At 40.1% G+C, this 24888-nt stretch overlaps 1 protein-coding gene across 1 annotated transcript; it reads left to right on the plus strand.

The window, feature by feature from the left end:
* Positions 1-427: 427 nt before the first annotated feature.
* On the plus strand, positions 428-21684 carry si:ch1073-391i24.1 (receptor-type tyrosine-protein phosphatase mu; the record flags this gene model as incomplete). The annotated part of the gene is made up of 10 exons (XM_056269612.1): positions 428-544; positions 3054-3208; positions 3577-3712; positions 7933-8082; positions 9411-9584; positions 10385-10516; positions 15205-15330; positions 16284-16447; positions 19285-19420; positions 21521-21684. Coding segments are annotated over 10 exons (1344 nt in total), but the record flags the coding sequence as incomplete, so codon positions are not given.
* Between the last annotated feature and the right edge of the window lie 3204 nt (positions 21685-24888).

The following is a 24888-nucleotide window of genomic DNA, read 5'->3' on the forward strand; positions in this document are numbered from 1 at the left end:
ATAAGAAGCTCCAAATAATTAATTGTAACCTGTATCATTATTCTACCGCCAAAATCTGTTTGTAAAAATACTTTAAATATTTAATTAACTTTTGAAAGTAATGATTACGGTGTGAAATATCTAACTTTTTTTAATCACTTTTATGCAAAGCATAAATCTGCTTCATAACTGCAGTATTTACTGACATTTAATACTGAGTTCCCTAATATTTCTAAAATATCTAATATTTAATTTATGTGCTGCAAGTTAATTGTGCAATGACAATAAAAGCATTCTCATTTTAAATAAACATGCATTACATAAATAAATAAATAAAAACCTTTCCATATTTAATCAGTTATAAAATATAAATGTGGTAGAAGTGGCTTGATGCGGTCGCGAGCCGGACTCGAACCTGAGCTCTGATCACAGGCTGTTTGTGTCTCAGGTGAAATGCTGTAAATACTGGCCTGACGACACCGAGATCTACAGAGACATCAAGGTCACGCTCATCGAAACACAGCTTCTGTCCGAATACGTGATCAGAACGTTTGCAGTGGAGAAGGTGAGGAACACACACTCTTTACAAACACACTCTTACAAACACACTCTTACAAACACACTCTTACAAACACACTCTTACAAACACACCTCACAAACCACCCTTCACAAACACCCCCACTCACAACCCACCCACAACCCCCCTTACAAACCCCACCCACAAACACCCCCACAAACCCACACACCACAAACACACCTCACAAACCCCCCCTTACAAACACACCTCACAAACCACCCTTCACAAACACCCTTCACAAACACACCTCACAAACACCCACACTCACAAACACACCTTCACAAACACCACCCTCACAAACACACCCTCACAAACACACCTCACAAACCACCTTACAAACACCCCTTCACAAACACACTCTCACAAACACACCCTTCACAAACACACCTTACAAACCACTCTTACAAACACTCTTACAAACACTCCTTACAAACACACCCTTACAAACACACTCTTCACAAACACACCCTTACAAACACACTCACCTCAAACACACTCTCACAACACACCCTTACAAACACTCCTTACAAACACACTCTTACAAACACACTCTTACAAACCCCACACACCTCACAAACACACCTTCACAAACCCTCTTAAAAACACTCTTACAAACACTCTTACAAACACTCTTACAAACACACTCTTACAAACACACCCTTACAAACACACCCTCAAAACACACCTACAAACACCACTCTTCACAAACACACCCACAAACACCCTTCACAAACACACTCTTACAAACACACCTCACAAACACACCTTACAAACACACTCTTACAAACCCCCACAACCCCCTTACAAACACACTCTTACAAACACACCTCTACAAACACACCTCTTCACAAACACACCTTACAAACACTCTCACAAACACACTCTTACAAACACTCTTACAAACACTCTTACAAACACACTCTTACAAACACCCTTAAAACACACTCTTTACAAACACACTCTTACAAACACACTCTTCACAAACACACTCTTTACAAACACACTCTTCACAAACACACTCTTACAAACACACTCTTCACAAACACACTCTTACAAACACACTCTTCACAAACACACTCTTAACAAACACACTCTTACAAACACACTCTTTACAAACACTCTTACAAACACACTCCTTTACAAACACACTCTTTACAAACACACTCTTTACAAACACTCTCTTTACAAACACACTCTTCGTAAACACACTCTTTACAAACACACTCTTCGTAAACACACTCTTCACAAACACTCTCTTTACAAAAAAAACTCTTCTCAAACACACTCTTCTCAAACACACTCTTCACAAACACTCTCTTTACAAACACACTCTTCTCAAACACACTCTTCACAAACACTCTTCACAAACACACTCTTTACAAACACACTCTTCGTAAACACACTCTTCACAAACACTCTTTACAAACACACTCTTTACAAACACACTCTTCTCAAACACACTCTTTACAAATACACTCTTTACAAACACTCTTCGTAAACACACTCTTCACAAACACACTCTTCTCAAACACACTCTTCACAAACACTCTTTACAAACACACTCTTTACAAACACACTCTTCTCAAACACACTCTTTACAAATACACTCTTTACAAACACTCTTCGTAAACACACTCTTTACAAACACTCTCTTCACAAACACACTCTTCACAAACACACTCTTTACAAACACACTCTTTACAAACACTCTTCGTAAACACACTCTTTACAAACACTCTCTTCACAACTCTACAAACACACTCTTCACAAACACACTCTTTACAAACACACTCTTTACAAACACTCTTCATAAACACACTCTTTACAAACACTCTCTTTACAAACACACTCTTTACAAACACTCTTTACAAACACTCTTTACAAACACTCTTCATAAACACACTCTTTACAAACACTCTCTTTACAAACACACTCTTTACAAACACTCTTTACAAACACTCTCTTTACAAACACTCTTTACAAACACTCTTCGTAAACACACTCTTTACAAACACTCTTCGTAAACACACTCTTTACAAACACTCTTCGTAAACACACTCTTTACAAACACTCTTTACAAACACTCATGCTTTAAAGCAACTCAAGCTTTTAAAGTCATGAAAGAGAAGATTCGCTAGTTTTTCTTCCCTATTGTGCCGTATATCTGACTGACTGACAGATAGATAGATAGATAGATAGATAGATAGATAGATAGATAGATAGATAGATAGATAGATAGATAGATAGATAGATAGATAGATAGATAGATAGATAGATAGATAGATAGATAGATAGATAGATAGATAGATTGTGTCTGTGAGGAATTGATTGGATGGTTGTGGTTTGCTATTGGCTGATCTCGTGTGAGTGACAGGTTGCCCCGCCCACATCATCAGAGAAGAGATGTTGCTGTTATTCTGATTGAAGATTAACTTGAGTTGAACACAGTAATGATGTGCGTGTGTGTGTGTGTGCGTGTCTGTGTGTGTGTGTGCAGCGAGGAGCTCACGAGATCCGAGAGATCAGTCAGTTCCACTTCACGGGCTGGCCGGATCACGGCGTGCCGTATCACTCCACGGGTCTCCTGGGATTCATCCGCCGGGTCAAAGCCAAGTCCCCGCTCAACGCCGGGCCCATCGTGGTCCACTGCAGGTGTGTGACATCATCACCGTCTGCAGTCACGTGACATCATCACAGTCTGCAGTCACGTGACATCATCACCGTCTGCAGTCACATGACATCATCACCGTCTGCAGTCACATGACATCATCACCGTCTGCAGTCACATGATCCGCGCGCTATAAACTCAGCTTTAATTCTATAGCGCTTTATACAATACTATTATATTATAATATATTAATTGTTTTATATGATATTATATTATATTATAACAAAAATTCTGACATCATGTGAGTGAATGTAGCATTTATTTAGCATCCCAGACGCTTCCACATTGTTGCTTTTAATTGTATGTTTTCCTCTGTTGACCTGGATCTGTGTTGTGATTGGCCGGCTGACAGCGCGGGGGCGGGGCGAACCGGCTGCTTCATCGTGATTGACATCATGCTGGACATGGCGGAGCGCGAGGGCGTGGTCGACATCTACAACTGCGTGCGGGAGCTGAGGTCACGCAGGGTCAACATGGTCCAGACCGAGGTATTGCTGCTCACACCACACCGAATGTTCTGATCCAATCCGGCCAAAAATATTACCGATCCAAAACTTTTGACTGGTGGAGTGTGTGTGTGTGTGTTTAGATGTGATAAACACATGTTTCTGACTCTAGGGTTTGATGTGTAAACACCTTCTCATCTTATTAGGATCTGGATGATAATGTTCTTAATGTTCTGATCCAATCTGACCTCTGACCTGTAATGCTGCCTGAAGCTTGTTTATGTGTGTATATGGTGTTTTTAATACGCTTTAAGACACACCATGTGTAAGTTCATAAGTCGACAGCATTGCTGAGTATTTCCTCCTTAAAACTGCAGTGAACCAAAGACAGTCTCAAAAACACGGTTTGAAATCGCTGGTGTTTCTGACGTCACAAACGACCTTGTAACCAATCAGATCAACGTGTGATCGTCAACCAGTGGATCTCTGAGCTGAGGGAGTGAGTGGAGGCGGGGCTCATTTGCATATTCATAGAGCCGCGCATAGTAAATAAGGCGAGGGTGTCGAGTTACATTCAAGATATTTTAAGGCACGAAGACATGTTTTGCTAGCAAAAAAACATGGTGATCGGAGATGAGTTTTAAGGAATTAAATTATTGACTACAGGAGGACTTCCAGTAAATGGATCTTGATTTTTGAATGTTTAGATATTTGTGCTGGAAAACAAGAGGAAAAACATGATCTTTTGCAGTGCAGTTCGGTTTTATTCTCTTCACCTGTGGCGTCTTGCCTTAAAAACAGAGATAAAAATAGGCATGAATGAACAAAGAGGCTTTTAGAACAGAAAAGCTTTACGTCGCTGGAGTCCTGCTGATCCTGCATGCCGAACACGCCGCCGCTGTTTAACCTGTTAGCATCTCAGCAACACACACACTTCCCCTTATAAGAGCGCGAGTGTGTTCGAGAGAGGAAAGGAGATTATCGTGATCAGCTTTTACAACTCCTGACGGGTTTCTGTATCCTTGTGATGAAGATCTCACTGTAATCCCGCTCACAATGGCCCTCATTTATCATTCTTCCGTAGAAACGGGCGTATATGTTGGCGTTAGATTATGCTTACACTCCTCTCACCGCCTGATTTATGAAGCTGTGCGTACCTTTGAAATCCAGGTGTACGCATGCGCCTGCCCTTGATAAATCCCGCGGCTGAAAACGATCGTCATTAGAATAACACGCCCCTATATATTCAAGTCTCCGCTTCCCCCACGCCCTCATTTTACGCCATGGACACACGGAAGACGGCACAGAAGAGAAACTTCTCCGACGTGGAGCCGAAATGACCTATCACAATGCAATATTTTACGGCACGTCTTTTGAAACAATTAGCATTCAATTTCGAATCGCGTCACATGTATTGGGGTGTACAATAGTGACGATGATGATGTGATGTGGAGTACCATTCATTCACATTAATAATTGCATGACAATTTGTAATATTCTTCTTATTATTATGATTTTTATTATTAATGACGCTTGTTGTTATTTAGAAGAAGAACGTCGTTATTATTATTTATTTGTATTATTATTATTATTATTTAAAAGAAGAAGAATGTATTTTTTATTATTTTGTCAGTCTGAATTATTTGTTGGTCATTGAAAGCCTTTCGTTACCGAACCCAGTCCGTGCGCACCTGCCGGGCCTAACCATGAAACGTCAGGGTAAAGCACACAGGCTCGCAACTGAAGGAATACATATGGCTACAAATCAAATGCTTTGGTAAAGTCACACAAATTAAACATTGAAGTCCATGTTGCACAAAAATAAACACTGAAGTTTATAATTACTATGTTGTTGTTGTTGGTCATATTATCATGTCTTGCAGTTTGTCAGTGCGTTTTGTGGTGTTAGGAATTGTTTTTCTGCGCATTTCCGCACTAACTCAAAACGTGCGTACACCACCTCCTGAGCTGGCGTAGGATTTGAGCGTGCCGTACGCCAACGTCCATATTGATAAATCTCAAAGTCACCGTGGGTTTGGGTGTACGCCAGGTGTAGCCTACGCTGGAAATTTGGTGTACGCACTTTTGATAAATGAGGGCCATTGCGTTTAATATTTTACTTCTTTTTTTTTACTTCATCGGAATGGTACGAAACTTGGTAAAGGTTTTGGCACTTGCTGTGTGAACACACACACACACAAATGCATGAACATGATGTGAACAGGTTAAACGGTCCTGTAAGCAATAGTCACTTGTGCTCCTCGCGGTCAGAAACGAGCGCATTGGAAATGAATGAGAGACGAGTTTCCTCTAGTGGAAGCGTTTGGAACTGCAGCCGAACAACATCTCACTGGAAGATCATTCACTGAGAGATCAGACTCACATCTGGAGCACAGCTGGCTTAGGTTTATGCCTTTGATTTTCTCGCAGTTTTAGAGTAAAACAGGTTTTTTAAAATACTTATTTCATATAAAAATTGAAAATAGTATTTTTGTGCATTTTTCATAACAATAAACGTAAAATTCTGTAACTTTTTTTAAGTTCACTTTTTAAAACTTTTTCCACTTCAGCAATAATCTGCCGAGTGTCGTCTTTAAACAGAGATCAAACTTCAGTCTGTCGCTCTAAAGCATTCAAGATTCACCACAGTTTGGAAAGTTGGAAATGAAACAGGTCTATGCTCAAAAAGTGTATAAATGGATTACGAAAAAGGCATAAATATAAGTTAGTACCATAAAATCCCCTAAAAACACCAAATATTAAGTTGGAAATGAATTTTTTTAGGTCTACGCTGTAAAAAAGTGAATAAATGGATTATAAATACAGCGTATAAATATAATTTAGTGTTTAAAAAATACAAAATATTAAATAAAAAACATTATCAAACTAAAATATAGTACATTCCTTTCATTGACAAAAAAAAAACCTTTGCGAAGAGATGACATGATTCATAGATGACGTCTGGATTGGTATTTGGGAACGTTTGCCTGATTCATCCTCCTTAAGTTCAGTGACCTTCAGAGGCGTGTGTGTGTGTGTGTGTGTGTGTGTGTGTTTCCCTCACAGGTGTTTTGGCACGCTCTCTCGCCCTACGGGAACTTGTTACCTTCTTACACGCTCGTTTGAACCGTCACTGATCATTTGTGAGGACGATGGTGAGCGTTCGCTCATTAGAGGAGCTATTCGTTCTCAGGCACCGAAAGGTCAAAGGTCACAGCAGAGCCTAATCAGCGACGCAATGACCCCGTCCTCACAATCTAGTCACCAGTGACAGGCCAAGATGGTTTGGAAATGTCACTTCAGCAGTGATTTCCATCAAACGGCTCGAGTCGCTGAGGCGAAAGCTTGCGATCTGAAAAGTGAGATGCTTTGATGATTCCCTGCTAATAAAGTTTGATGTTGTTTCTGCCTCACGCCGGCGAAATCCCTCGTGAAACAAATGAGTGCAATCACAGTGGCATCTGCATTTTCAACGCTGACAAATTCCATGAATACAAAACAGACGAAGGATGTTGAGAGACGTGGAACCGGCTCAGCGATGAGCAAACCGCGCATTAGCTGCACACACTCATTTACACAGACGTGTGTGTGTGTGTGTGTGTGTGTGGGGGGGGTGTGTGTGGGTGTGTGTGTGTGTGACGTGCACGAGTTTTGGGCTCAGTGAGATGTTTTAATGCTGTTGAAGGAAGCCTCACCAAGCCGGATCAAAATATCATATCAATAATCAATAATGTAAATCAGCTGTTTTCTATGTGAATATATAAAGTGTAATGTAGATTTTCAGCATCATTACTCCAGTCTTCAGTGTCACATGATCCTTCAGAAATCACTCTAATATGAGGATCTGATGCTCAAGACACATTTATGATTATTATCAAATATTATTATCTAACATTGAAAGTTCAAAAGAACAGCATTTATTGAAAATAGAATCTTTTGTAACATACATGTCTTTACTGTCACTTTTGACCGATTTAGAGCGTCATTTATTACTTCTTTGAAGATTAATAATTATAATAATAAATAGATCATTTCTGAGGCCAAATGTTCGAATCCTTACAGATGTTGTTGCAAGTAACAACAATTAACATAAATACTGACATTTGAAATGAACAATGAGTAGAACAATTGACTTTGTACGAGTATTGACATTTAAACGGATAATACATAAATTATTAAATAAAATAGAAAGGAAAAAAAGAAATAACTTTAGTTTTGACTCGAGTAAATCTCCTTTAAACATGTTCTTGCTCATTTCTCAGGAACAGTACGTCTTTATCCACGATGCCATTTTGGAGGCGTGTCTTTGCGGCGACACCACAATCCCAGCCAATCAGCTTCGCTCTGTTTACTACGACATGAACCGATTGGACCCTCAGACCAACTCCAGTCCAATCAAAGAGGAGTTCAGGGTGAGAGACGGCTCGAGCTCTAACTGCTCTTATCTTTACTAAAAACGCCATTTCACGGCTCATGTATTGTTTGTACCCGGTGTGCGAGCTGAAGATATGAAAGAGTGTGTTACTGTGATTCGGCTGCTTTGATTTGATTTTACAAAGTACTCTGGTGGGAAAAAGGGGAAATATGAGCGTTTGTATCCATGTGTGATGTGAATATCACATATCGCAATATTCTGCTGAGAGACTGAATCAGTTTCAGCCGTTTTATAAATACATCATCAGCATTATTAGATATTAGGCACTGATGGACACAGAGAATATCAGTTTATTCTTCTGTTCAAACCACAAACTCTGTTTCTACAGCAGGTTTCTTTTCTTATCCATCTATCTATCTATCCCTCCATATATCTATCTATCTATCTATCTATCCCTCCATATATCTATCTATCTATCTATCCCTCCATATATCTATCTATCTATCTATCTATCCGTCCATCCATCCATCCTTCATCTATCCATCCATACATCATCCATACATCCATCCATCCATCCACCATCCATCCATCTATCTATCTATCTATCTATCTATCTATCTATCTATCTATCTATCTATCTATCTATCTATCTATCTATCTATCTATCTATCTATCTATCTATCTATCTATCTATCTATCCATCCATCCATCCATCCATCCTTCCATCCATCCATCCATCCAACCAACCATCTATCTCTAACTTTACTTATCTAGTTATAATTCAATATAATTTTGTTTTGTTGACCACAATTGTTGATAATTGTTGACAGGAGCACTTTTAATAAAAAAATAAAAAAATTTAACTATTGGTCAGTATACACAGTTCACCGTTAATGTGTGTGTGTGTGTATGTGTGTGTGTGTGTGTGTGCGTCCATGCGTGTGTGTGTGTGTGTGTGTGTGTGTGTGTGTGTGTGTGTGTGTGTGTGTGTGTGTGTGTGCGTGTGTGTGTGTGCGTGTCTGTGTGTGTGTGTGTGTGTGTGCGTCCATGCGTGTCTGTGTGTGTGTGTGTGTGTGTGCGTGTCTGTGTGTGTGTGTCTGTTCGTGTGTGTGTGTGTGTCTGTTCGTGTTTGTGTGTGCGTGTGCATGCGTGTCTGTGTGTGTGTGTGTGTGTGTGTGTGTGTCCATGTGTGTCTCTGTGTGTGTGTGTGTGTGTGTGTGTGTGTGCGTCCATGCGTGTCTGTGTGTGTGCATCCATGCCTGTCTGTGTGTGTGTGTGTGTGTGTGTGTGTGTGTGTGTGTGTGTGTGTGTGTGTGTGTGTGTGTGTGTGTGTGTGTGTGTGTGTGTGTGTGTGTGTGTTGACAGACTCTGAACATGGTGACGCCGACGCTGCGTGTGGAGGACTGCAGCATCGCTCTGCTCCCGCGTAACCATGAGAAGAATCGCTGCATGGATGTTCTTCCTCCCGACCGATGCCTGCCCTTCCTCATCACCATCGACGGCGAGAGCAGCAACTACATCAACGCCGCGCTCATGGACGTACGGCAATGAAATTATGATTTATACATAATCTGCAAGCTGGATAAATAAGCTTTCCATTGATGTGTGGTGTGTTAGGATAGGACCATATTTGGCCGATACAACTATTAGAAAATCTGGAATCTGAAGGTGCAAAAAAATCTAAACATGAGAAAATCGCCTTTTAAAGTTGTGCATTTCTGTTCGCGATTGTGCTGCATCCACTCATAAAAATATTTTTTTATACATTTATGGTAGGAAATTTAAAAAATATCTTCATGGAACATGATCTTTACTTAATATCCTATTGATTTTTGGCATAAAAGAAAAATCGATCATTTTGACCCATACAATGTATAGTTGGCTATTGCCACAGATACACCCGTGCGACTCGAGACTGGGTTTGTGATCCAGGGTCACATTTCACCTCGAAAGCATAAGGAAAATCATGAATTCTGTCTCAATTAACATTTAACCCTCATTATTTTAAAGGTGACATATTACGCCCCTTTTCACAATATGTAATATAAATCTCTGGTGTTCCCAGAATGTGTGTGAAATAATTTATTATAGCTTGTCAAATTTGTGAGCAAAAATGCGCCGTTTTAGTGTGTGTCCCTTTAAATGCAAATGAGCGTTAGCTCCGCCTCCGTTCAGAAGAGCCCGATTACAGCACTTACACACGGGAAAAGTCAGATTTTCATGATATGTCCCCTTTAATGCAGTTTCAAACAGTAGATCATGGCGCTCGCAACTCCAAGGCCATGGGTTCGATTCTCAGGGAATGTCAATCTCACCTCTCTGTTGTGTTTCTCTCTCAGAGCTACAAGCAGCCGTCGGCGTTCATCGTTACCCAGCATCCTTTGCCGAACACAGTGAAGGATTTCTGGCGGCTGGTTCTGGACTATCACTGCACGTCTATCGTCATGCTGAACGACGTGGATCCCGCTCAGGTCAGTCTGAACGTCTGGAGGATAAACACGCAACATGATTTCCAGAGAATACGGTATGCGTGTCAAAAGCATCTGATTGGTTCACTGTTGTTTTCAACCCAATGGCTGAGTAAATATAGGACATAACACATGTTGGTTTAATTAATGTTTATTTAACCCAGCATACTGGGTTAATTCATTTTTACCATAGTACTACAGTAACTTCTTCTTTTCTTTTTTTACTTCATACATGAATTAATGTTTACGTATCATATCATACGTTTTTTATCATATTTTAGAGTATAGCATATTTTATATAGTTTTGAATACATATTGCATACATTTAAGCTTGTTTAACAAATATTAGAAGTAAAAATGAAAGGTTTAGAAGTAATTCGAGTGTAGTTGACCCGTCTCTGTTGTGGGTTCCTCTGTAACGTCTCTGGATCTCGTGCCGGAGCTTGTGTCGTGTTCAGCGGAGGAACTTATAACTTCAGACCGCCGCCCTGCGTTTCACTCGTAGCAGAAATATGCTGTGACTCCATAACCGGTCCATAAACAATCAGTGTACAGTTATGACAACATATTTTAACATCCTAAGTATTTATATTCTGTATCTTTTTTTTTATTTAATCATAAAATGTTATGCAAGGCATCAGGCGTTTTCATCACGCGAACAGATCGACGCAACACTTGTGACTCACATCGCGCCACTGTATGTTGCTTTGCATAAAATTAAACGATATACAGAACAAAAACGTATTCATAGATCAAATAAAATGTACACAAACCTGTATTTTACTGAAGACACGCACCAATTTGATGGAGCTGCACTTCACTCTCCTGAAGAGGTCCAAAAAGCCCACAATAAATAACTCAATCCCTGGGTTGTAACGTCTGAACTACCCAAACACTTGGTTGTTACGTCTGACCCAGGAGGTGGGTACCACAAAAACTACCCAAACATTGGGTTGTTACGTCTGACCCAGGAGCCGGGTTACACAAAAACTACCCAAACATTGGGTTGTTACGTCTGACCCAGGAGGTGGGTACCACAAAAACTACCCAAACATTGGGTTGTTACGTCTGACCCAGGAGGTGGGTACCACAAAAACTACCCAAACATTGGGTTGTTACGTCTGACCCAGGAGCCGGGTTACACAAAAACTACCCAAACATTGGGTTGTTAGGTCTGACCCAGGATCTGGGTAACACAAAAACTAACCAAACACTGGGTTGTTACGTCTGACCCAGGAGGTGGGTAACACAAAAACTACCCAAACATTGGGTTGTTAGGTCTGACCCAGGAGGTGGGTAACACAAAAACTACCCAAACACTGGGTTGTTACGTCTGACCCAGGAGGTGGGTAACACAAAAACTACCCAAACACTGGGTTGTTACGTCTGACCCAGGAGGTGGGTTACACAAAAACTACCCAAACACTGGGTTGTTACGTCTGACCCAGGAGGTGGGTTACACAAAAACTACCCAAACACTGGGTTGTTACGTCTGACCCAGGAGGTGGGTTACACAAAAACTACCCAAACACTGGGTTGTTACGTCTGACCCAGGAGGTGGGTTACACAAAAACTACCCAAACACTGGGTTGTTACGTCTGACCCAGGATCTGGGTTACACAAAAACTACCCAAACACTGGGTTGTTACGTCTGACCCAGGATCTGGCGAACACAAAATCTACCCAAACATTGGGTTGTTAGGTCTGATCCAGGAGGTGGGTTACACAAAAACTACCCAAACACTGGGTTGTTACGTCTGACCCAGGATCTGGGTTACACAAAAACTACCCAAACACTGGGTTGTTACGTCTGACCCAGGATCTGGGTTACACAAAAACTACCCAAACATTGGGTTGTTACGTCTGACCCAGGATCTGGGTTACACAAAAACTACCCAAACATTGGGTTGTTACGTCTGACCCAGGAGGTGGGTTACACAAAAACTACCGAAACATTGGGTTGTTAGGTCTGATCCAGGAGGTGGGTTACACAAAAACTACCCAAACACTGGGTTGTTACGTCTGACCCAGGATCTGGGTTACACAAAAACTACCCAAACACTGGGTTGTTACGTCTGACCCAGGATCTGGGTTACACAAAAACTACCCAAACATTGGGTTGTTACGTCTGACCCAGGATCTGGGTTACACAAAAACTACCCAAACATTGGGTTGTTACGTCTGACCCAGGAGGTGGGTTACACAAAAACTACCGAAACATTGGGTTGTTAGGTCTGATCCAGGAGGTGGGTTACACAAAAACTACCCAAACACTGGGTTGTTACGTCTGACCCAGGATCTGGGTTACACAAAAACTACCCAAACATTGGGTTGTTACGTCTGACCCAGGATCTGGGTTACACCAAAACTACCCAAACATTGGGTTGTTACGTCTGACCCAGGAGGTGGGTTACACAAAAACTACCGAAACACTGGGTTGTTACGTCTGACCCAGGAGGTGGGTAACACAAAAACTACCGAAACACTGGGTTGTTACGTCTGACCCAGGATCTGGCGAACACAAAATCTACCCAAACATTGGGTTGTTAGGTCTGATCCAAGAGGTGGGTTACACAAAAACTACCCAAACACTGGGTTGTTACGTCTGACCCAGGATCTGGGTTACACAAAAACTACCCAAACATTGGGTTGTTACGTCTGACCCAGGATCTGGGTTACACAAAAACTACCCAAACATTGGGTTGTTACGTCTGACCCAGGAGGTGGGTTACACAAAAACTACCGAAACACTGGGTTGTTACGTCTGACCCAGGAGGTGGGTAACACAAAAACTACCAAAACACTGGGTTGTTACGTCTGACCCAGGATCTGGCGAACACAAAAACTACCGAAACATTGGGTTGTTAGGTCTGATCCAAGAGGTGGGTTACACAAAAACTACCCAAACACTGGGTTGTTAGGTCTGACCCAGGAGGTGGGGAACACAAAATCTACCCAAACATTGGGTTGTTACGTCTGACCCAGGAGGTGGGTAACACAAAAACTACCGAAACACTGGGTTGTTACGTCTGACCCAGGAGGTGGTTAACACAAAAGCTACCCAAACATTGGGTTGTTACGTCTAACCCAGGAGGTGGGTAACACAAAAACTACCCAAACACTGGGTTGTTACGTCTGACCCAGGATCTGGGTAACACAAAAACTACCCAAACATTGAGTTGTTAGTTCTGACCCAGGATCTGGGTAACACAAAAACTACCCAAACACTGGGTTGTTACGTCTGACCCATGAGCTGGTTAACACAAAAACTACCCAAACACTGGGTTGTTACGTCTGACCCATGAGCTGGTTAACACAAAAACTACCGAAACACTGGAAAAATAACCCAAAAAATTTACCCAAAAGGCTCAACCCAGGATTTGGGTAGAAAAAAGAACCCAAGATTTTTTAGAATGAGGAGCAAGGGATGGTGGGCCGTGAGGAAGTATTCTGACAGAATGATAAATAATGAACGGTGACGGGTCGCTCACGGAGGGAAGTGTGTGTGTGTGAGACAGTGATTGAGATTCATGTGTGTGTCTGTAGGGACGGAAGCCTCAGGCTCTGTCAGAACAGCCCCGGATCAAAGCGCATGAGAGTGTAAAGCCCATAAAGCCCTCAGCAAACACACACACACACACACAGATCTGTCTCACACTCATCCTGTGTTTGCTCTTAACTGACCTCAGAGTGATCAGAAGAACCAACATTTCACACACACTCCACATTCAACATGTTTAAGAAGTACAGCATCAAATAATCCAGGCATGGTTTTTACACAAAAGAAACAATCATATTTAATAGTTCTCATTTATGTGCACCAATACGTTGTACAGATATTTACACTAAACATTTTAATGCATGAAAAAACATATGAACAATTATTATTCAGAGATTTGAATCGATTCATTGAAACAGGCAGTTTGAACTGATTCTCTGAAATGAATCAAACTTACCGACTCTTTTTCTGCTGAAGTTCAAATGAAAGACTCTATTCTCTTATTTTCTTTTTTATGCACCGAATAACAAAATCTATTTGTAAACAACATTACCTAATGATATTTATACTTAACATTTTAGTACATTAGGACACATGAACATTAATGACGCAAACAGTTTTTGAATCAGAGTTTTGAATCGATTCATTGAAACAGACACTTTTGAACTGATTCATTGATATCTAATAATTTAGTTTATATGCACCTGTATAACAAAATATTTGTGTGTGTGAGAAGTGGATGTTTTTGCTGAGCAGACACACACACACACACACACACACACACACTTCAAACGCCGAGCGAGACGATGTGTCACACACCACAGATGAACACAAACTCCTTTTCATCACGTATTCCTTCACAAAGCGCTACACAATGGCAGCAAGAGAGTGAGGATAACGGGAGATTTGAATGGATAATAAACGTGAACGGTGTACACACACAAACACACGCACACACTCATACAGGGACACACTCACACACACTCACACTCACACTCAAAGTGTCTGTCAATTCATATTCAATGTTGTTTATAGTGCTGGGAAGATGTGTTTGTGCCTTTTCTGTGCATGTAACCAAAATAATAGAGAAGAGAAGTGCTTACACTGAGTGTGTGTGTGTGTGTGTGTGTGTGTGTGTGTGTGTGTGTGTGTGTGTGTGTGTGTGTGTGTGTGTGTGTGTGTGTGTGTGTAGTTGTGTCCACAGTACTGGCCTGAGAACGGTGTGCATCGGCACGGGCCGCTGCAGGTCGAGTTCGTCTCCGCTGATCTGGAGGAGGACATTATCAGCAGGATCTTCCGCATATACAACGCTGCACGGGTGTGTGACCACCACACACACACACACACAGACACACACACACTCACAGACACACACCCCTTGCACTCACTCACTCACTCACAGACACACACTCACTCACAGACACACACACAGACACACACTCACTCACAGACACACACTCACTCACAGACACACACTCACACTCACTCACTCACTCACAGACACACACACACACACACACACACACAGACACACACTCACTCACAGACACACACTCACACTCACTCACTCACACACACACACACACACACAGACACACACTCACTCACAGACACACACTCACTCACTCACTCACAGACACACACACACGCGTGCGCACACTCACTAACACATACATATACTCACACATACTCACACACACTCACTCACACACACACTGAGCTGAGCTATGTCGACTTCCTGTGTGTCAGTTTATCTGCTTAAAATGTCTGAATCCTCACCTGTAACATCAGATGAACTGATGCAGAATTAACCAGTGACCCAATCCGCGTGACCCCTGACCCCGACCTCTTTGACCCCTGACCCCGATCTGACCTTGACCTCAACACGACCCGCCACATAGTCACCTCTCATTCATCATGACATCAGTGCAGTAATTGTGGAGGACATTATGTTTACCATGATAAACTATTTGTACGCGACACTCCTTCCCACTTCTGACAAAACACTCAACCAATCACAACACACTGCTCCAGCCGACCAATCAGAGCACAGTGTGCTTTTCAGGAGGAGGGGCTTCATAGAGACAGGAAGTAAACAGAGCGTTACTGACAGACTGGGAAGAGAGGAGCCGCAACAATGGAGAATATGAGGAAAATAATCGCGCGTGTGTGTGTGTGTGTGTGTGTGTGTGTGTGTGTGTGTGTGTGTGTGTGTGTGTGTGTGTGTGTGTGTGTGTGTGTGTGTGTGTGTGTGTGTGTGTGTGTGTTCAGCCTCAGGACGGGTACCGGATGGTCCAGCAGTTCCAGTTTCTGGGCTGGCCGATGTACCGGGACACTCCCGTCTCCAAGCGCTCGTTCCTGAAGCTCATCCATCAGGTGGACAAGTGGCAGGAGGAGTACGACGGCGGAGAGGGGCGCACGGTCGTCCACTGTCTGTGAGTGACGTATGAACACACAACAGAGCCGTTCAGAAAGCATCTGATCATAGAGGAGTGGACGTGTTTTGCACATCACGTTTATTTCTACAGTAGATGCTTTAAATCATCAGCTTTACAGTATTAAACATGAAAACCAGCGTCAGCTTCAGTCTCTATTATAAAGCGTCTCTCAGTGTGTTCATGTTCATCTGACCTCGACCGACTGAACACAAGACATGAAGATTTACACCTCGAAGAGGGCGGAGCCTCCGAGCCACGCCTACTTATTACATCACCACACGGACCAATGGGAGTCCACACCCACTTATTACATCATCAACACACGGACCAATGGGAGTCCACACCCACTTATCACATCATCACCACACGGGCCAATGGGAGTCCACACCCACTTATTACATCATCACCACACGGACCAATGGGAGTCCACACCCACTTATTACATCATCACCACACGGACCAATGGGAGTCCACACCCACTTATCACATCATCAACACACGGACCAATGGGAGCTCAGAGGTGTTGACCACCCGGAGTCGGAAAATAAACTCCAAACAAATGTTGTTTTGTCTTGATTTAGTTTGAAATTGCGTTCTTCGATTTCGCTTGAAGTATTCCGTAAACTCGTGAGGCTTCGAGAGCACAACGAATCATACGTTTATGAAGAGAATCTGAGGAGATTGAACCAGTAGATTACTCAACTTTTATGTGACAGAAATTATAGTTAAAAGCCCAAAAATCATATTTTAGCAGAACTGGAGGAAACAATATATAGTAGAATAGCAAAAACAAAAACACACACACACACATCTACTCAAGTTGGTAAAAATCACAATTTTTTATTTTTTTTTATGATGATTTAATTAAATTAATAAGCTTTTTTTTTTTACATGCTCAAGTCATGAGTTAATTAGTTTTATTCTGTTTACTTTTATTTTCTAATTATTTACTTTCACTGTATACGTTTCTGATTTTTGGACCGTAAGCCTGAGGAACGTCGATTGACAACATGAACTAAACTTTTACTCCTGAATAATAAAAGACTGCATTGAAGTGAACACTGTCAGATGAGAACTAAATAATAACTCTATGATCTTCTGTACGGCTGTTTTAAAGCTGAATCTGATGAAGTTTGCATCATCGATTCTGTTTATTACCGTGAAGCTTCTGTAGAAATAGAGAAATGAAGCAGACTCGACTCACTCGATCCACACAATCCCCCATAATGCTCTCTGATCACAGCAGTAACTGCTCATCGATCATCAGTGCTTTCCTTCCTCGTGTCTGAAGGTTTGATGGACTTGATCTGGTGTGAAGAGAAACAGCGCCACCGAGTGGCCGAACACAGACACTGCACTCACATCACATCCACAGGACACTACAACACACACTCCCATTATTAGACTGAGTGCCTTCACCATACAGACTTATTAAAAAACAAAGAAAAAAAGTCTCCTGATTATTTGTTTAAAACAGTGAAATATTATTCCAATGTAAAACAGTTCATATTTAAGTGGAAACTGACACATTTTATTTGTTCAGGATTCTTTGATGAATAGAAAGTTCAAAAGATCAGCATTTATCTGAAATAGAATCTGTTGTAACATTATAAATGTCTTTAATGTCACTTTTGATCATTTTTTTTCTTTCTTACCCCACATTTATGAATGGTAATGCATCATAAAAAATGTGTTCAACACTGATAATAATCATAAATGTGTCTTGAGCATCAGATCATCATGTTAGAGTGATTTCTGAAGGATCATGTGACACTGAAGACTGGAGTAATGATGCTGAAAATCACAGGAATAAATTACACTTTACTGTATATTCACATAGAAAACAGCTGATTTACATTTGATTACAATAATATTTCACATTTTCTACACTATTTTTGATCAAATAAACGCAGCTTTGGTGAGCAGAAGAGACTCTCTCAGAAACATTAAATCATAATTATTCCAAACTTTTAAGCGCTAGTGTATCTGTATTTATATATTTACACAGTCACTCCAGTTATGGTTGCTGTTGTAAAGACGTAATACATTAATATGCGTCTGAAACACAGACTTCGGCACAAACCATGTTTACTGAACTCATGCGGTTCATACACGTTTTTAATATTTAAGATGTTTTAATGTTTTTGAAAGAAGTCTCTTCTGCTCACCAATGCTGATCAAAAATACCTTAAAAATAGTGAAATATTATTGTAATGTAAATCAGCAGTTTTCTATGTGAATATACAGTAAAGTGTAATTTATTCCTGTGATCAAAGCTGTATTTTCAGCATCATTACTCCAGTCTTCAGTGTCACATGATCCTTCAGAAATCACTCTAATATGAGGATCTGATGCTCAAGAAACATTTATGATTATTATCAGTGTTGAACACACTTTCCACAAAAACACTGACATTTTTCTTTATGAGTGTATGAGGTGTTCCTGCACTCAAAAAAAATGCTGGGTTGTTTCAACCCAAAATTGGGTCAAATATGGACAAACCCAAATGTTGGGTTAAAATGTAATTTAGAATTTTAACCCAACTTCAACTTTCACTTTCAACTGTACATTTTTTAATTACATTTTAAACCCAACATTTGGGTTTGTCCATATTTGACCCAATTTTGGGTTGAAACAACCCAGCATTTTTTAGAGTGTGATGAAACGCTGAATTTCAGTGACTCTGATCAGTAATATGTCGTGCGATCTGCTGTGTTCTGACCGCGTGTGTGTGTGTGTGTGTGTGTGTGTGTGTGTGTGTGTGTGTGTGTGTGTGTGTGTGTGTGTGTGTGTGTGTGTGTGTGTGTGTGTGTGTGTGTGTGTGTGTGTCGCAGGAACGGTGGCGGGCGCAGTGGGACGTTCTGTGCCATCAGTATCGTGAGTGAGATGCTTCGACACCAGCGATCCGTCGATGTGTTTCACGCCGTCAAAACACTGCGCAACAACAAGCCCAACATGGTGGACCTTCTGGTACCGCTCCATCTAATGCATCCAGGAATCAATCAAATGAGAACTGATTTAAATATGTTCAACCCAGCTGTAATAGTGATAACCATAACCTCTAACATTAATGACACAGACGGCATCAGGTTTATTAGGATACTGTCACTTTAAGAGCGAATGCACAGATCCAATAGTGATACGGTTAGTTGTTCATGTCACGTCTCACGATACGGTATCACTGCGATACTCCCAGACATATGACATATTAACACAAAATGTACAGTTTATTAAATGGCTAAATTTGGTTTCACATTGTGTGTGTAAATGAATAGACTTGGACTCAGTACTGAAACCCAACGCAGGACAATAGAGACACCAGAATAACAATATTCATGATTCTGAAGCTGAAAATACTGAATTATTTTAGACGAATATGCTTGAACTCTTTCACTGACTAGATATATTTAATATAATGTAGGACATTATTACTGGTAACATCAGACATTTGGCTTTATCAGGACTCACATTACATTATTATATTGTAGTTTAATGTAGTACTGACACTAAAACTCTGTAAACTGGAATTTTTACTCACACAGTAATTATTATTTTGGGTGAATTATACATTATACATTATTGCATTCTTGTATTGCGATATATTGTGACTCGATAATTGTTTTGTTCAGAACTATCGAGTCGCCCTTGTGGAAGTTAAAAAGCTTCTCCAGTGAGATCAGATTCATAAATGTTACTAAAATTTACATTTATATTATGTAAAATTATATTAAAATAGAGTAAACGTGACTAATAGACTTCACCATACTTTCCCCAATCCACTGGTCACATTTACATTCCGGTAACACTTCACAATAAGCTTCATTACTTAACATTAGTTAACTACCTTCAACTAATAATGAACTGCACTTATTAATCTCCTTTCATGTTAATTTCAACATTTACTAATACATTATTAAAAGCTTGTTAACATTAGTTACTGCACTGTGAACTAACATGAACAAACAATGAACAGCTGTATTTTTAATAACTAACATTAAAGGTGCTCTATGTAACTTTTAGCGCCTCTAGTGGTGATGTTTCAGATTGCAACCAAATTTTACAAGAGCGCTCGTGCTCGAACTCATAGACAATACCGTCTATTACGCAAATATCTCGGCGAACACTAGACGGATTCGGCGAGCACCGAGCTCGTTGGGACCATCTAGTCGAGCTGAAAAGAACCATATAAGTTCCATAGTTTTTGGAGGTGTTTTCGCGGAGATATTAGCAGAAAACCATCGGGCGCGCTGCAAAATTGCGGACGCCGGTGACGTCACGATCTCAGAAGAAAATCGCTCGTATCTCCGGAACACAAAGACCCAGTAGAGCTCAAATTCGGGGGAGGAGGTCCCAGGGGAACCCTTGCCCGAACGCTAGAGTGGCGGGCCTCGGGGACGCCCCCCTACCGGATCGCCGTTCGCTGGGACCCCCGATTTCCAACGGCTATAACTCGGGGAGCCGGGTGTGGTGGACCTCGGGGGTGGGCTCGTTCGAAAGGCCCCGTCCAGCACTACGAACGATTCGAGTCTTGGGAATATTGATCAAAGATTGACTGAGATATAAGCCGAAACACGTGCGCCTTTAACCGGACGTAACTCCCTGACCGTCTACAATAGACTGTATATAAGGAGAGAGGCTCGGGAGCGCATGCACGTCACATCCGGTGGATTTCACGGTAAATCCGACCCGGAGACTTCACATAGAAATAGGAATACTGGCCTTCAGAGGTAATAGCAAAACTCGACAAGTGGATCATTGTAATGTGTGATTACAACCCCTTCACACACAGGCAATAAAAAAAGGATTGATTTTAGAAGAAAAGTTACATAGAGCACCTTTAACAAAGATTAATAAATACTGTAACAAATGTATTGCTCATGGTTAGTTCATGTTAATTAACACATTAACTAATGAAGCTTATTGTAAAGTGTACCAAGATTTCCCCAAAGAAAATTTGTATTGAAATTGTATGTTTTGATATGCAAATGAGGCATTAGCTAATTAAATGATGTACTAATTTGCATACATGTACAGAACTTGATCTAATTCCCGTCGTTTCGTCTGTTTCAGGATCAGTACAAGTTCTGCTATGAAGTGGCGCTGGAGTATCTGAACTCAGGCTAACTGCAGTGTGTGTGTGTGTGTGTGTGTGTGTGTACAGTCGGCTTGTATATCTTTAAAATGAAGACTTCATGAAGAGAAGATTCAACAACTCCTGCGTCAGTTTCCCGCTGAATCCAGTCCTACTCTCCAGCGCTTCGATACACACTTCTTATTTCTGTCTGTTTTCCAGCACAAATATACAAACATTCTTAAATCAAGAAACATGGAGAATTGGAGAAGAAGCAAAATGACTGAAGATATTTAAAGTCATCATGATTTCACTTGTCTTCTCTCCTCTATTGTGTCGTATATCGAGGGAATCGCTTCTGGAACAAGAACACATGTGGGCGGGGCTTGATTGTGTCTGTGGGGAGTTGATTGGACGGTTGTGGTTTGCTATTGGCTGATCTCATGTGAGTGACAGGTTATAGCCCCGCCCACATCATCAGAGAAGAGAGAGATGCTGCAATATTCCAAGAACACAATTTCATGATGAAGTGAGTTTGCGATTAAAACAAGAACATATTTGTTCTCGTTTTAAGCACAAACTCACTTTTTTTTTTTTTTTTTTACATTTTTGAATGTTTAGATATTTGTGCTGGAAAACAAGACGTTTAAAAAAAAAAAAAAAAAGTGTTTTATGCTCTTATCCACCAGAATGAAGTGTCGTTTATTCACACACACTAAAGTAATTACAACATTACTGCTGAAATGACAAACGAATGAGAACCTCATGAATATGTCACAGTCTCTAATGAGCCTAATTTGCATATTAATGAGGTGTCTGTGCTGGACAGACTGATCGCGCGAGTGTTTGATGATGAGTGTTACTTTGTCGTGTAAATTGTACAACGTTTAAAACATCGTAACATACAGAGAAATGACATCATCGGCTCATTCTTTACTCGCTTTCCTTTCCGTCTTATTGTTTGCACGTGTTTTTAATATTTTGTTTATACTGTAAATATATGAGGTGTGCTGTGATATTTATTCCAGACAATCATCTTGTACTGGTTCATATTGTACATGATCAAATATATTGTATGGATCAACAAATGTCTGCCTGTTCATCACTTACAATCTTCCATTTCTGATGTTTTATCCATTTTTCAGTCCATTAATAAAAATATAGCTGTTCACGTCAGCTCAGGTCCATTAAATAATATCATCAACAGATACAAATATAGATGTAAATGTAGACATTAACATCAAGTAAGATTAATAATTGCTTTAGAATTATTTTAGTTAACTAATAGAACCTTGTTGTAAAAAGTGTCACTCAAAACTTTATTACATAACAGTCAAAGACTTTCATCAGACAATGATAACAAACATAAAGTTCAAGTTTTGAATGAAGCCCATAACTGCAAAATAGGACAATTATGCTTTGGTTAATCGAAATTTGGCAATTTCTTTTTTTTTAAAAGTCATAATTATTAGATTTAAAAGTGTAAATTGGCTCAAAAAGTCATAATTATTATGACAGTCATTACTTTTTAATGTCATGTCAATTTGGACTTTTTGTCAGAATTTCAACTTTTTAATTTTATAATTATAATTTACATCATAATTTCGATTTCGATGATTTACTAAAGCATGTTTTTTTTTTGTCTTAAGTGATGGAAATAATTATTAGATCAAAATTTTTAAATTAGCACAAGTCACTTAGATTAAAAAGTTGCTAATGTCTTAATAAGTAATAATTATGACATAATGTCAAAATTTCAATTTTTTTAATCTCATAATTATGACTCACATCATAACTTAGATTTATGTCATAATTATGATTTACTAAAGCATGTTTTTTTTGTCCTAAGTGATGGAAATAATGATTAGATATAAAAATTAAAATTAACACAAGTCATTTAGATTAAAAAGTTGCTAATGTCTTAAAAAGTCGTAATTATGACAGTCATAATTTGAATTTTTTTAATCTCATAATTATGACTCACATCATAACTATGATTTATGTCATAATTATGATTTACAAAAGCGTGTTATTTTCTTATGTAAATGCGCTTCCATAGAGGACAGCATGACACTGGAACTCAGAAAGGGTTAAACTTGTTGATGTTGATGAGTGTCAATCATGCTGGTTCTTCTCCAGTCACGGGAACATATGGATTATGATCTGATTCAACAAACACAGATAATCCAAACGAGGAAAGCAGACGACACGGATCCAAACAGGAGGACCAGATAATCCACAGAAGACACGACGAGTTCGAAATCACTATCCCTGCATTAGTTAGAAAGCTTTAAGCACACATATTTTGCATATTTAGCTTATTATTTAAGCATCTCAGACTAAATTTGAAGCAGTTTCTCCTCTTAGAGCTTTAAAAGCTGCAAACTCAGACTGATCTGACTCGGGTTTCTGTATCCCAGACAAGCCAGCACATCCGGTCCAGATCCGGTACGCGTGAGATCCGGATCTGGGCCGACACTATGACGCTGTCTGGGATCTTTTCTAACTGATCCAAGTTTCATTTTTTGTTAAACGGACATTCAAACCTATACGAAAAGTCCCGTAGACTTTCATTTAGGGGGTGAAAACTTTTGTACATAGTTATAATCTATTTACTTTCTGAGCACATTTAATGAAAATTACATTTCCAACTTAAATTGTCATAAATCTTGAATGCTTTAGAGCGACAGACTGAAGTTTTACTCTTTTAAAGACGACACTTGGCAGATTATTGCTGAAGTGGAAATAGTTTTACAAGGGAACTTAAAAAAGTTTTAAAATTGTACATTTATTGTTATGAAAAATGCACAAAAATACTATTTTCAATTTTTATATGAAATATATATTTCAAAAACGCGTTTTACTCTAAAACTGCGAGAAAATCAAAGCACTAAACCTAAGCCAGCTGTGCTCCAGATGTGAGTCTGATCTCTCAGTAAATGATCTTCCAGTGAGATGTTGTTCGGCTGCAGTTCCAAACGCTTCCACTAGAGGAAACTCGTCTCTCATTCATTTCCAATGCGCTCGTTTCTGACCGCGAGGAGCACAAGTGACTATTGCTTACAGGACCGTTTAACCTGTTCACATCATGTCCGTGATTTGTGTGTGTGTGTGTTCACACAGCAAGTGCCAAAACCTTTACCAACTTTCGTACAATTCCGAAGAAGTAAAAAATTCTAAAAAACCAAAACATTATGTGCTAAACCATGATAGAGCCATTTTAGCAATGTGTTAATTTGTGTTAGCAACATGCTAAAAAGTTGAAAATGTGTTAAATAAATCATGCTAGCAATATGTTAATACAAGTTAACTTTGTGGTAAAACTTGTTACCAACATGGTAATCCATGCTAGCAACATGTTAACGTA

The sequence above is a fragment of the Rhinichthys klamathensis genome, unplaced genomic scaffold, assembly GCF_029890125.1.
Source record: "Rhinichthys klamathensis goyatoka isolate OS25496 unplaced genomic scaffold, OSU_Roscu_1.1 h1tg000284l_1, whole genome shotgun sequence".
Classification (NCBI taxonomy): Eukaryota; Metazoa; Chordata; class Actinopteri; order Cypriniformes; family Leuciscidae; genus Rhinichthys; species Rhinichthys klamathensis.